The sequence below is a fragment of the Mus caroli genome, chromosome 8 (genome assembly GCF_900094665.2).
Source record: "Mus caroli chromosome 8, CAROLI_EIJ_v1.1, whole genome shotgun sequence".
Lineage (NCBI taxonomy): Eukaryota > Metazoa > Chordata > Mammalia > Rodentia > Muridae > Mus > Mus caroli.
In genome coordinates this window covers 21854028-21868256 of record NC_034577.1, presented here as the reverse complement: position 1 = coordinate 21868256, position 14229 = coordinate 21854028, and the positions used below count along the sequence as shown (strand labels likewise).

Below are 14229 nucleotides of genomic sequence, written 5' to 3'. Positions count from 1 at the left end.
AATTACTCTCTGAAGCACTTACCTTTCAATTTTCTAATACATTAGCTCTGAGACCACATTCTATTCTATGTTGTATGTTGGCTCTCTGTCTCTCTCTCTCTCTCTCTCTCTCTCTCTCTCTCTCTCTCTCTCTCTCTCTCTCTCTCCCTCATTGGGGATGGAACCCAGGCTTGTGGAACACTGACAAGCATTTTACCTCTGATTGTATTCCCCAGCCCTCATCCCAGACTCTGAGTAGCCCTTGCTAGCTTCAAACACAAGACCTTCCTTCCCTTGGCCTCCTGAGTACATCACAATTCCCAGGTAGGAATGTTTCATTTATTTGTTTTATTTGCTTTTTGTTTAGTGAGGCACAGCTTCATTTACATTCATCCGAGGCTGGCCTGAAGTTCGTTGTGTATCAAAGAATGACCTTGAACTTCTGACTCTCCCGCTTCCAACACCACGTTTCTGTGATTACAGGTAAGCACCACCCCACCCAGTTTATACAGGGTTACAGATTGTATCCAGGGCCTGTTGCCTGCTGGGCAAGTGTTCTCCCAACTCAAGGACACCCTTGGCTTTCAGATTACTTTTATTTTTTTTAATAGGGATGATGTGATGTGCCTAAGGATAATGAATGAAACCAGATGTGACTACCCTGCTCCAGGGTTTGCCATTTCATGCTTTTGTGACTCCCAGGGAATTTATACACCAATTCTGTTTTCTTTTCACCTGAGTATGAAAAAGGGCTTTAACCACAAACCCAAGTTCCTTGCTCCCCACTTGAAAGATTAGTGACTGGAGAACAACTTGCTGGAGTGAAGAGAAATATTGGGTAAGCCAGGAAATCACACATTGTTTTGTTGTTGTTGTTGTTGTTGTTGTTGTTTTTGCTTTTTAAAGATTTACTTATTTATCATATGTAAGTACACTGTAGCTGTCTTCAGACACTCCAGAAGAGAGCATCAGATTTCGTTTCGGATGGTTGTGAGCCACCATGTGATTGCTGGGATTTGAACTCTGGACCTTCGGAAGAGCAGTCGGTGCTCTTAACTACTGAGCCATCTTGCCAGCCCCCAGGCACTGTTTTGAAAGCATTTCAAAGCACTGTTCTCTTGAGACTACAATGTGTGCCCATTAGAAACTCAGCAGCTAAAATGTTTTTTTCTTTGGGAAAGAACCCGTGTGATTCAGAGTATGAGACCCATCATAGCAAAATGTTCGTATTACCTTAGGTTCTCTGGAAACTCTGTGGCACTTCAGGAAGAGACAAGAGCCTCCCTGCTAAGGGTGAACTGGAATGGCATGCAAGGTGACAGATTGGAAGGAGCCAGCCTGTTACTCCATCAAGCATGGGTGTCCTAGGCAAGGTTTGTATTCCCACACAAAACAGCATGACCAAGAAGCAATTGGGGAGGAAAGGGTTTATTCAGTTTACACGTCCACACTGCTGTTCATCATCAAAGGAAGTCAGGACAGAAACTCACATGGGGCAGGAACCTGGAGGCAAGAGCTGATACAGCCATACCATGGAGGGGTGCTCCTTACTGGCTTGCTTCCCCTGGCTTGCTCAGCTTGCTTTCTTATAGAACCCAGGACTACCAGCCCAGGGATGGCACTACCTACAATGGACTGGGACCTCCCTCCTTGATCAGTAATTGAGAAAATGCGGTACAGCTGGATCTCATGGAGGCACTTCCTCAAGAGAGACTCTCTGTGATAACTCCAGCTCGAGTCTAGCTGACACACAAAGCCAGCCAGCCCAGAGGACTTGGAGGGAGACTGGTCCTCTGACCCTGTCAATGTGCAAACTGCATGGCATTTGAAGTGAAGTCCTAAACTCTTGGACTGAGAATATTGAGATATTCCATTTTACTATCTGCATCCTCTTTAAGCAGCGCTGAAATCTAACCAAATACCCAGTTAACCAGAACCCTATTAATACCACAGCTACAAAGAAAAGAGGGGGAATGCCAGAAACCCAATCAACCCCAGAAAATCAAACAGGAAACTATCCAGCGGTGGCTGTTGCCCTAAGTCTTTGACATTTGACCTCTTCTCTTGATCAGGGTCACAGCACTCAGAAAAGTGAGGTACTTGGAGAGCTGGCATCAGAAAACTGAAGACAGGGAACTCAGAATATTTCAGACAGATTCCTAACTGCTAAGGCTCAGAGAAATAGCAAACTAAGTGGATATCCTTTATGAATGAGCATGATTTTTTTTCCTATAATGGGAGCCAAGTAAATAAGATGCTTATTATCCCACTAAAGCAGCAGACCCCTTGAGGTCAAATGACACTTTTACCGGGGGTCATCTAAGACATCGGAAAACACAGATATTTACATTATGACTCTCAACCGTAGAAAAATTACACTTATGAAGTATCAACAAACTAATTTTATCCTTGGGGAATAAGGAAGTCACCACAACATGCAGAACGGTATTAAAGGGTTGCAGCATTAGGGAGGTTTAGAACCACTGCCCTGAGAGTAGGCAAGACTGCAGGTCTCTTATGGGACCTGCCTGTCTGCCTAGTGTCTCAGCCTGCCTCTCTTCACCTTCCCTGCAATGAGGTCTAGGGTGACAGGACATGTGACAGCCAGCCGAGGGAAGCAGCAGTGTTGGCTTCCCTTGCCCTTCACATCTGTTTCAGCCTGGGATGCAGGGAGCAGCTGTGTGGTATCCCGTGTTTTCACTTCACAGAAGATCTGTGTGGGCTTCCAGGAGCTTCCTGGGGCTTTCACGATCTGATTCTGGTAGCTGACTGACGGCTGTGTTTTCCACAGCCCTCCGTGTGGAAATCGGAATTCAGAGAGCTTTTATCATGCTGAACAGCCGGAACAGGGGAAACCTTCACTGGGGTTTGTGTCTGTGGCTATGTGGATTCCTGGCTCTCTTTAAAGGTGAGTTATTACAGCTTATATCCTGGAATGTAATTAGTAGTGTGCATTTCCTCTTCTTTCTCATCTTGTCTGGATCCAAATAATTAGAGGACTTTCATTAGTTAGGCTTAACCTAACAGATATGATTTGGAAAGTAAGGTAGGGAAAACATTGAAATACAGTATAAGTCATATTTCATCTCTCCAACTAAAATATGCTTTTCCAATTAGCATACAAAATCACCTGCTTTTGTAGCCATGTATGCTACCAATATGCTTCATTTACTTACGGTAATTTGTTAGCTGGGACTTATTAGTCAGCCTGTGAGTCCTACCAATGTCCTCACTTGGGAAACCTGTCTTATTGTCTACTAAGAGTGAACTTTCCTGTCTTAAAAGTTGGCTCAGACCTGGCGGCTGCACTGAGCACACATACACACACACACACACACACACACACACACACACACACACGAGAACAGGCACACATGCACACATCTCGCTATGAGGTTTCAGGGGGTGCTGATGGTGAGCTCCACCAGAGCCTCAGAGAGAAGAAACAGTAGCAACAGCCAGGAGAGCTTCTCACTATCTTCTGAAACAATGTTTTCATCCTTGTTAGTTACACAGGAGAGAATGACAGGTGACGACATGTCAAAGTTTTCTTTCCTGCTGCTATCCCAGCATTCAGCACTTCCAAATGAATGCATAAAGCAGCTTCACTGAGGAAAAGAGCAGTTACTATCTATCCATTTTGCCTGTCAGTCTTTCAAGCTCATTCATTCCTCTCTCTCTCTCTCTCTCTCTCTCTCTCTCTCTCTCTCTCTGGGTAAATTCTGAGAATAATATTTATGGAGTCAAGTCTAAGTTGTACAAAACAAACTTTAGGAAAGGATTTCAGTAGAGGTGTTGAGAAGTGAGTCGTGCATATTGTAGGAAAGAAACGAATGCTTTCTTTAAGAAGTGGAGACTCGGGTAGCACTGCTGTCCAGAATTTAATAGCTGAAGAGGGTAGGGAGAACCAATTTCCAATTGCTCTTAAAGGATAGGTGAATTTACTTTAAGAACTTTCCCTTTTCACAAGTCTAAAAGTGCATGATTCCAAAGTAAGTGTTTTCTAAAGGGTGTAGCTTTTGAAGATCGAGGCAATGACTAGATGCTGTGTTTGATTGGTGAGGTGAGGGTTCCAGCAGAATGCCTTCCCAGTGATAGACAGACCACCAGAATCCCAGCTGGATTTGTGTTTAGTAACATAAAAATATCCTTCCCCTTGGCTTTCTATCCCATGACGTTTACAGCACCCTTGGCTTCAACAGGCAGTCTCCTCGGGATCACTTTGTGGACATTATCCAAGTTCTGAGATGTCTATGTAGTTATTTTATCTGTAATGACACAAAGCAAGCAAGGCTAAAAGGGGTGAGATCGAGCCACCCTAGTACAGGTAAGAGTAGGCCTAGCTGGTACAGTGGTGAGATTCTCTCACTAAGACACTTGGCTTGGGACCAGGAGAGGAGCCATCTCAGAGCCCCACAGCACCTTCCTAATGCTTTCCTGTGTCCGGCCACACAGGCAGTACAGGCTGTGCCTCTGAAGAGCAGCTCTTCCACACGTTGTTTGCTCACTACAACCGCTTCATCCGGCCAGTGGAGAATGTCTCCGATCCCGTCACGATACATTTTGAATTGGCAATCACGCAGCTGGCCAATGTGGTGAGTGCCTCAGACTCCTGCCTTGTTCCCAGAGGGCTGAGTTCCCAACATTCTTGCACTTTGGGTACCTGATAAGCTCAGAACTCTTATCATACAACTTAACGTGAAGGCAAAATTATGTGTGAAGAGACCTTCCTGGCCCTACATCATGCCATCCTTGCTCAGGCTTTGCATGATTAGACATCCTTCACTAGACATCCTTTCAGAGTCAGATTATGAAGCAAAGACGTGAAGACAATGGAAGAGAGACTCAAAGTGAGGTGAATTATGTGTAATACCCTTTCTAAGCCATGTGTCTTAGTTAGGGTTTTACTGCTATGAACAGATACCATGACCAAGGCAACTCTTATAAAGACAACATTCAAGTGGGACTGGCTTACAGGTTCAGAGGTTCAGTCCGTTATCATCAAGGCAGGAGCACGGCAGCATCTAGACAGGCATGGTACAGGAGGATCTGAGAGTTCTGCATCTTCATCTGAAGGCTGCTAGCAGAACACTGGTTTCCAGGCAGCTAGAATGAGGGTCTTATAGTTCACACCTACTCTAAAAAGGTCACACCCTCTAATAGTGCCACTCCCTGGGCTGAGCATATACAAACCATCACACCATGTCTGCCAGTTGATTGCAACTTTTCCAGAAACTAGTGCATTTGAAACCGTGATTCAAAATTGTTCACCTGGGTGTCAACTAATATTTTCCTAATAAAGAGGTCTAGGCTAATGGTTCCAACAATGTGGTGCGGTACTGTGTGTCTCTGGCCTCCTCCTCCATCAGGGCTCACTGAGCTCAGTGTCCATTGAAATGGTCTGGAGTTGCATGAAAACTATGATTTTTCCAGAGTAGGTCCTGACCCATGACATTTTCTAACACCTCCAAGGTTGTGTATTCCTCACGAATACACACCACATGGAGCCTATCCAACCTGTGGAAGTGTCTCAAGGAAGGCAGGCCAGTTAAGAATGGTACTGATAATTAGTGTCAACTCCCCGAACTCACCCAGAGATAAATCAGGGTTTGAAGACTATGACAGGTTTAGGCCAGTTACCTCTAAGACCTCACAGAAGTGAGGCAGTAGAGCCTATCCAGCTTTGACCAACAGCTAGTACATACTTACCCAGCATCTGTTAGACCCTACAGATTCAAGGTGACTCAATACCAGAGGGCCCTAATCAAGAGGGGAATCACTGGGAAGCTGTGCAGGTCCCATTTTCCTAAGTCTTTTTGTTGACTTTACCAATCCCAGAGCCTGTGTTGACTCCACATGACCCACTGGCAGGGAGAAGCTTGGCACAGTCTCTGGACCTCTCCAGGGTGGGTAGCAGTAACCACGGGGAGAAGGAGTGGAGCCCAGGGAACAGCTCAGTGGACTGGGGAGAGCAACTGTCAGAGCCCTACATAGAAACCTCAGGCTGGGATCCTTCACTCTACAGGGGCCTCAGATATCTTGGGAAATGAGATTTTGGAATCTCCTGCTGACTGCTAAGAACCTACTATTAATACCCAAGCTATTATGCTGTGACCTGTCACCTGTCCTGACTCTCCTTATGTCACTTCAGGGGCTGCTTGGACAGTAACTCTTCAAAGAAGCCTCCTTTGACTCGTATATTAAGCAGATGTGTGCATGCACGCAGGAATCACTCCACCTCTCTTGTTATATCATGATGTGTTTTACGCATGCATACACATTTATTATTAGCTCTGTGTCTTCCCAACCACAACAGCTAAGAGCACATGAAGGCAGGAGCTTTCTTCACTCTGTAACTGAGTGGAACTCTGTAACACAGTGGTCACTGGGTAAGTAGGAATATCCCTTGTGACTGAAGGGCCCGTGGGCTGGGAAAGGGAACACAGAGGGAGTGAGTACCTGGTTTCAACTGGCAAACTTGCATGTGAACTAAACTGCTGTTTCAGTTTGGATCCCAGGGCAAATGCACACAGAACATCCCAGGCTTCTTTGAGGAAAGGCCATGGGGCGTAGATAAAAACAGTAAGTACCTGTCGCCACCTACAGGACTCTCCCCTCTGTCGTCCCTGAACCTCTGCCCTCCTCCCTGTTAACTTTCATGCATCCAGGAGGCTTTATGGACCAAGGTCACGGTGAGAAAAGATTCACAGTGGATGTGAAATCCAAATGATCTTTGATCAGTATTTTAAGGTCATATGTCATTTCTAAGTCAACAGAGCAGGGACAAGTGGAAAAATTCCGGATTTCTGTTACAGTTAAATTGCTTTCATGCAGTCTCCCAGTCTTCATGTCTGACTACATTAGCACGGATAACTTAGATTTGTCTATTTTTAGATATAATTCTCGAGTTAAGACTTGTATTAGCGAGCACATAGAAGACTGAAAAATATTATTTCTTCATTCCAGGATGAAGTCAACCAGATTATGGAGACCAATCTGTGGCTGCGTCACGTATGTTTCTTCCCCTTTGAATGGCGGCAGAATGTATCCACTTAGTGATAAAGCCACCTGCATTAACTTTTTCGCTCCCCAACCTATGGGAGATAAAGAACATCCTTTTCTTTGCTATCTCCTAGTCCTTGGGTCAGCTCTGGTTGCAGTTATATTAATACAGGCAGCACATGGGCAAAGCCTGGTGTCGGACATGTAGCCCTCTGGCCTTTCTACTTTAAGCTCCCAGTTCTCTTTGTATCACTTTACTGATACAAAGTCCAGTGCTTTCTTTCCTCTTTGATAGCTCCAGGAAGGCAGTGAGCTGAGGTCTGGAGAACACAGGTTACATAATCAGCAGCAGGGTTTTATAAGTCATACCTTCTCTGCTCTTAAAAGTCTGAATGATGTACACCTCACACCATGTTTGTACTAGATTCATCCTCGTGCCTACAAAGGAGGATTTTTATCGGTAAAAATGAGTTACCACTCCAATTTGAATATAGTCTATGAAGCACAACGTGAAATCTTAGCTAGTTAGCATGTTATAGATATGCCAAAATCAGCTCAGCTATTTAGCCCCCATGCTACTTAAATTCCCTACTTTTGATAGAAATTGAGGTATTTGTCAAAAATATCTTACCTTTTCATAAAAAAAAATATGGAACCAATATAAACACTTGGAGGAAGTTATGAATCCCTTTTCTAAAGGGATTCGTATCCATTTTTAAAATTGGAATGGGTCTGTAGTGGGGAAGGGAGGAAGCGGGGTTGGGATGGCTTCCGAGAGGGCAGCTGGGAACTAATCAGAATGCCCAGTTTATATGCATGAAATTGCTAAAGAACAAATGTAACAAATGCTAAAACAAAGTAAAACTACCACCACAAAAACCAAAGCGCTGCTTCTTTCAGATCTGGAAGGACTACAGATTGCGTTGGGATCCAACGGAGTATGATGGCATTGAGACACTTCGAGTTCCAGCAGACAACATCTGGAAGCCTGACATCGTTCTGTATAACAAGTGTGTGCATCTAGACAGATTCACAGTCGATTTTGTTTTTGTTTTTTGTTTTTGTCTTTGTTTTTTGTTTTTTTGTTTTCTTTTTTATTAACAAGAAAACTTTTTTGGCTTTCTTTTTTAATTATATTATTTTTATATTATATTCTTTATTTACATTTCAAATGTTATCCCCTTTCCTAGTTTCCCCTCAGAAAATCCCCTATCCTCTCCCCTCTCCCCCTGCTCCCCAACCCACCCACTCCTGCTTCCTGACCCTGGCATTCCCCTGTACTGGGGCATAGAACCTTCATAGGACCAAGGGCCTCTCCTCCCATTGATGACTGACTAGGCCATCCTCTGCCACATATGCAACTAGATGGGGTTGCAACTAGAGTCCCTCCGTGTGTTTTCTTTGATTGGTGGTTTAGTCCCAGAGAGCTCTGGGGTTACTGGTTAGTTCATATTGTTGTTCCTTCTAGGGGGCTGCAAACCCCTTTAGCTCCTTGGGTACTTTCTCTAACTCCTTCATTGGGGATCCTGTGCTCTGTCTAATGGATGACTGTGAACATCCACTTCTGTATTTGTCAGGCACTGGCAGAGCCTCTCAGGAGACAACTATAACAGGCTTCTGTCAGCAAGCACTTGTTGGCATCTTCAATAGTGTCTGGGTTTAGTGGTTGTTTATGGGATGGATCCCCAGGTGGGGCAGTTTCTGGATGGTATTTCTTCAGTCTCTGCTCTGAACTTTGTCTCTGTAACTTCTTCCATGGGTATTTTGTTCCCCCTTCTAAGAAGGATTGAAGTATCCATACTTTGGTCTTCAAAATCTTTGGCCCTGGTGACCCACAGCAAAGGGACACACAGTGCTGCTAACGGTGTATGGTTTCACTTCCAGTGCTGTTGGTGACTTCCAGGTTGAAGGCAAGACCAAAGCTCTTCTTAAGTATGACGGTGTGATAACCTGGACCCCGCCAGCCATCTTTAAAAGCTCCTGCCCAATGGACATCACCTTCTTCCCATTTGACCATCAAAACTGCTCCCTGAAGTTTGGTTCCTGGACTTACGACAAGGCAGAAATCGACCTTCTCATCATTGGCTCTAAAGTGGACATGAACGACTTTTGGGAAAACAGTGAATGGGAAATTGTCGACGCCTCTGGTTACAAGCATGACATCAAGTACAACTGCTGTGAAGAGATTTACACAGATATAACCTACTCCTTCTACATCAGGAGGTTGCCCATGTTTTACACCATCAACCTCATCATCCCCTGCCTCTTCATTTCCTTCCTCACGGTGCTGGTCTTTTACCTTCCCTCTGACTGTGGCGAGAAAGTGACTCTTTGCATCTCTGTTCTGCTTTCTCTCACTGTCTTTTTGCTGGTGATTACAGAGACCATCCCATCCACATCTCTCGTGATCCCACTGGTGGGTGAGTATCTACTGTTCACCATGATCTTTGTCACGCTGTCCATTGTGGTGACCGTGTTCGTGCTGAACATACACTACAGGACCCCAGCAACGCATACCATGCCCAAGTGGGTGAAGACCATCTTCCTTCAGGCCTTCCCCTCGATTCTGATGATGAGGAGGCCTCTGGACAAAACAAAGGAGGAAGGAGGTGTTAAGGACCCCAAAAGCCATAGCAGGAGGCCTGCCAAGGTCATGTTTACTCATCGAGGAGAACCCAAACTTCTAAAGGAATGCCACCACTGCCAAAAATCAAGTGATACAGCACCTGGAAAGAGAAGATCAAGCCAGCAGCCTGCACGGTGGGTGGCAGAGAATTCAGAGCACTCGCCCGATGTTGAAGATGTCATCGAGAGTGTTCAATTCATAGCAGAAAACATGAAGAGCCACAATGAAACAAATGAGGTAAAAGTGGAGCCCTTTTCTCCAGCCAGCTGCACCCCTAGCAGGCCTACAGGCACTTTAGAGAGTAGTCAGAGCATCAGTGGGAGTTACATATGTGGAACAGTCAGGGACTGTCACCTAAGACCAGCTCTATTATCATGAAGCCTTGAGGGACCTGGGTTCAAGTTTAAGGAGCTATAGTGAGAGGATATATGTAGCCCTACAACAAATCTTCAGCCTGCATTTACTTACGGTGAGGTCTATCCACAATGCACATGCGGGACAAGCCTGCCTCAAGGAACAAGCCTCCAATGCATCGAACACTGACAAAGTGAGGGTGGGAAGGGAGACTGTAGAAATCATTATTAATAAAATCCCAGTGGCGGGCTTGCTACCTGCTCTAATGGTTTATGTTCCCAAATAAAAGACACACACACACAGTCTTTGTGTTTTAATATGCCATATACAGCACAATAGCTGGGCCACTGCCTACCCTCCATGCTGTAACTATACCTCCCGCCAACAATCCCGAGTTATTACTTACTAATTCTATGTTCTATCTTGGTTGCCCTAGACCCAGTTGGGCAGCCTCTGGGCCATGCTTTCCCGGCTACTTCAAGTGGTGGCCATGTCTCTCTGTCCTGCAGTCTTCTCAGGCCTAGCATCTCACCTTTCCTCCACACTCTCCCAGCACGGCAGGTCCTTCTCCTCCTCCTCCTCCTCCTTCTCCTCCTCCATTCCTCCTTCTCCTCCTCCTCCTCCTCCTCCTCCTCCTCCTTCTCCCCCACTCCTCCCAGTCTGAGAACTCCTAAAATCCCACCTCTCCCTGTCCTCTCCAGCTTTGGCTGTTGGCATCTTTATTTACCAATCAGAACCAACTGGGGGCAGGTTCCCAGAAACTACAGGCAGACAGTCCCGTGAAAACAGTTTTGTGGGGACTATAATTAGCATTCGTAATATGTGCAGCTACTGAGAAAGCCCAAGGAAAAGAAGAACTGACTGTGGTGCCTGAAGCCCCAGTGGTGAAAGATGTGAGCCCCTTAGCAGTCAGCAGCTCCCGTCACACTTCCTCTACTAGAGGTGGACCCAGACATGAGTTAAAGGCATCTTGAAGATGTGCTCATGCCTGTGTCCCACACTCTAATGCCTAGAGCTTGGCTCCTCCTACCCCAAGCAAGTGCTCAAAGATAAGGAGATCACCACTTGACTGAGGTTTCCAAAAGCACTCGTCATATGTCTGGAGATGCTTCATACTATAGCTCCCAACATCTGTAACTCATAGGGAAAGAATATCAGAACCACCACCACCACCACCACCCCCAAAAAACCACACTGGGAGACACTGAGAATGCCTGTCATAACATGTCACAGGAGAGCAATGGCCAGTGAGCTCACCTCCAGGATGGCATCTTTTAGAATGTAGGCAATACAGTTACTGTTGATTTATCAGGCCAGGCAGGTCTCGTAATACATAACCCACAGAGACCATAGCAGAAGGCTAGAAGTTTGAAATTGGAAAGATTCCAGATGTGCAATAAACTCTCCCTGTTAGCATCCCTTAGCAGCCTAGAGGCTGCTTAGTCCTGTGCAGGAGATCCTCCACCATACCCCACCTCCTCCAGCCTGTCCTCTCACTTGCTTCACACTCAGATTCCCCCAAACAGCCAGGCTCTCCCGGTGCACACGTGACAAGAGCTTGACTCTCAAGCAGATATTTTGTGGAGAGTGTCCCTGGAGTGAAGAAAGGACCCTTATCACAGGCAAAGGGTCACAAACGTCTTTGACACAGTTCATAGCCTAGTGAGTCCCCAATGATGTACATCTGCCCTCCTTAGACAATGAGTCCTACATAGGACACACAGGCAGTTAGGCAGGCAAACATAATAGCAATAATCGGTTTTTTTGAAAGGATTGGAGAAAATGCTTTGGAGGAAAAAAATATTCCTAAAACATAGCATGTTTCCTTATAGTCTTGGTTTTTAAAGCTAGCCTTGATCCTTTGTTTGCATTTCAGGTAGAAGACGACTGGAAATACATGGCTATGGTGGTGGACAGGGTCTTCCTCTGGGTATTTATAATTGTCTGTGTGTTTGGAACTGTGGGGCTGTTTCTGCAGCCACTGCTTGGGAACACAGGAAAGTCTTAATTGGTATTGTCCCTTTACCTTCTGAATCTTTTAGATGTTGTGTTTTTTCCGAACTAGTCCCCACAAGAAAAAGGCAACTACACCGTCTCCTAAACCAAGACAAGAAGGGAGTGGGCATTGCTGCAGCCTTAGGAGCCTGAATACGTGTCTTCCTTACACTGGGTGTTTTATCATCTTGGAGCCCAGAGCCGGCAGTGGTCCTAGGCTAGGAGGACTGAGTCAGCTTCTCTATAATTTGCATTCTTTGTTTCAAGAAGCACAAATGGTCCCTTATAGAGCTAGGCCCCATAGTCAGAGTCAGTCCACCCTGAAAGGCTTGTATCCGAAGCTCCTGCTGGTTATTGCAAGTGATGTGTATGGCTATCGAGAAACTCGAGAACACTGCTGACACTTGCAACACACCTGTCTGCTACTTTCTTATGCATGTCCCTGTGATGTAGCTCACACTCATATCTGACACGTGCAATGGTCACAGAAGAAAGCAGATAGCATCTCTCTTAGCAGACTATTCAATTCGTGGTGCAATTGGTTTTCTGTCCGTGTGAAAACCACTGAGATGATAGGTGTAAAAGGATGACGTTTATATGAGCTCATGGATTTAGAGAACTCTGCCCATGATCACTAGGCCCCATTGCCTCTGGGCCTTTGATGAGGCAGAGCATCATGCCTAGAAGAGGATGGCTTCCCACTTAAAGATAGCTACAAAGAAAGCAAACAGAGAGGAAGGCTCTGGAGTGCCAATATTCCTTTCACAGTCACGGCCCAATGACTTCATGTCTTCTTACAAGACCTTCCATCCTAGAAGCTCCACTACCTCCTGATAGTGTGGAGGAATCAGTCTCTAGCACTTGTCCTTGCTGATCCAAACTACAGCAGTATTGTTCTGGCAGGACATTTGGCTGGCTCCAGTACTGTGCTAGGTGCTACAAGGGGTTACGTAGAGTCTTTCCCTTATAAAGTTACAGCCTTTTAGAAAAGCCGTATATGCAAAGAGCCACAGGATCAGGTAGTAGAGGATATAGCTAGAGCAACCCAAATAGGAGAAACTAATCCGGCAAACTTAAATCACTCTTGTGTTTCAAATAGATATCTGTGTAGCTTTTTCCCACAAGCCCTTCACTAGCTCACTGCATGGAGATGAAATAAAATCGATATGAAATTTTAATCGTGTGCCATTTGGAGCCATTTCTTTTTCCGAGTGGGAGAACAGGGGGAGTTGCATTGTGTTCCACTCCGATTACTCGTTTGTGTGACTGTGACAGCCTACAGAGGTATTAGATAGCTGCTCATGAAAAAAGGGTGGGGGGGGAACTGTTTTCAGTTCCAGTTTTTCTCTCCTATCAAGTCCTCATTCGTGTGTATGGTTAATTTCATGATTCAGTTTTACCTTCTAATCCTGGTGTCTCAATACAATGTCAACAACATTTGCCAAGGCCTGGGTGATGAAATGTCATCCTTGAGAGAGGGACACCTGGTACCCTTGCAGGATAAGGCTGCAGAGGGAGCAATGTCTCTCACTGGACAGCTTTATGATGGGTGGCTTGATGTTCTCTGTCTCATACAGGACAATATACAAACGGATCTCTGAGATCCTCGGGGATGCTAAGAACACAGAACTTCCCACAAGTCCTCTGCAGGTAGAAAGCCACCTTGGCCTGTGCTATAATCGTGATCTAGCTACACCAAGTAGATGCCTTGGGGGGTACCTCCATCCTTCTGTAGATCTGGGTGGCCAACCATGTGGCCTGTGGGGTTATTGGTTTGGGTTTTTTTAATATATATAATTAGGACATTTGTGTTGTTGAGCTATAGAAGTTCCTCATATGCTGTGCAAACAAATTCTCCATCAAATGTTAGCATACACATTTTGTGAATTGCATTTTAATAAAGAAAGTTAAGATTGACCTTAAGCAGGGGCCAGAGGAAACACCTCTGAATGTATCATGCTTAAATGTTTTTAATGCTTGATAATACTTCATACTTTCTGGCTCAGATTCATAGAAATTACCTAGCAATTATCAAAAGATTCTATATTAAACAAGCTAGCAATACACCTTTAAAAGGAAGTGTACCATGTTTGGGGGTGGGAAGGACATCACAACATTTATTCAGAATAACAGAAGAAATTATGGACTGTAAATCTATAAAGGAGTATGACATAAACTCTGAAATATATATTTAAGACTTTTAATTTTTAGAATATTCCTTGGTCACTATCCACATTGTTCACTGAGGCAGGCCTCTCGGTCACACCAAAGTT

At 45.1% G+C, this 14229-nt stretch overlaps 1 protein-coding gene across 1 annotated transcript; it reads left to right on the top strand.

Annotated features, from left to right (window-relative positions):
- The first annotated feature begins 2566 nt into the window (after positions 1 to 2566).
- On the top strand, positions 2567 to 13134 carry Chrna6 (cholinergic receptor nicotinic alpha 6 subunit). The gene is made up of 6 exons (XM_021170442.1): positions 2567 to 2887; positions 4435 to 4574; positions 6946 to 6990; positions 7882 to 7991; positions 8866 to 9844; positions 11838 to 13134. The coding sequence occupies exons 1-6, from the start codon at positions 2809 to 2811 to the stop codon at positions 11967 to 11969; spliced, it is 1485 nt and encodes a 494-aa protein (XP_021026101.1). The 5' UTR covers positions 2567 to 2808; the 3' UTR covers positions 11970 to 13134.
- The last annotated feature ends 1095 nt before the right edge of the window (positions 13135 to 14229 follow it).

Excerpts from the sequence above, each read along its gene's own strand:
- Chrna6 (XM_021170442.1), top strand. The coding sequence starts at position 2,809 with ATGCTGAACAGCCGGAACAGGGGAAACCTTCACTGGGGTTTGTGTCTG. Across the intron at positions 4,575-6,945 it reads TCACGCAGCTGGCCAATGTG|GATGAAGTCAACCAGATTAT; the intron begins GTGAGTGCCTCA and ends TCTTCATTCCAG. Across the intron at positions 6,991-7,881 it reads CCAATCTGTGGCTGCGTCAC|ATCTGGAAGGACTACAGATT; the intron begins GTATGTTTCTTC and ends TGCTTCTTTCAG.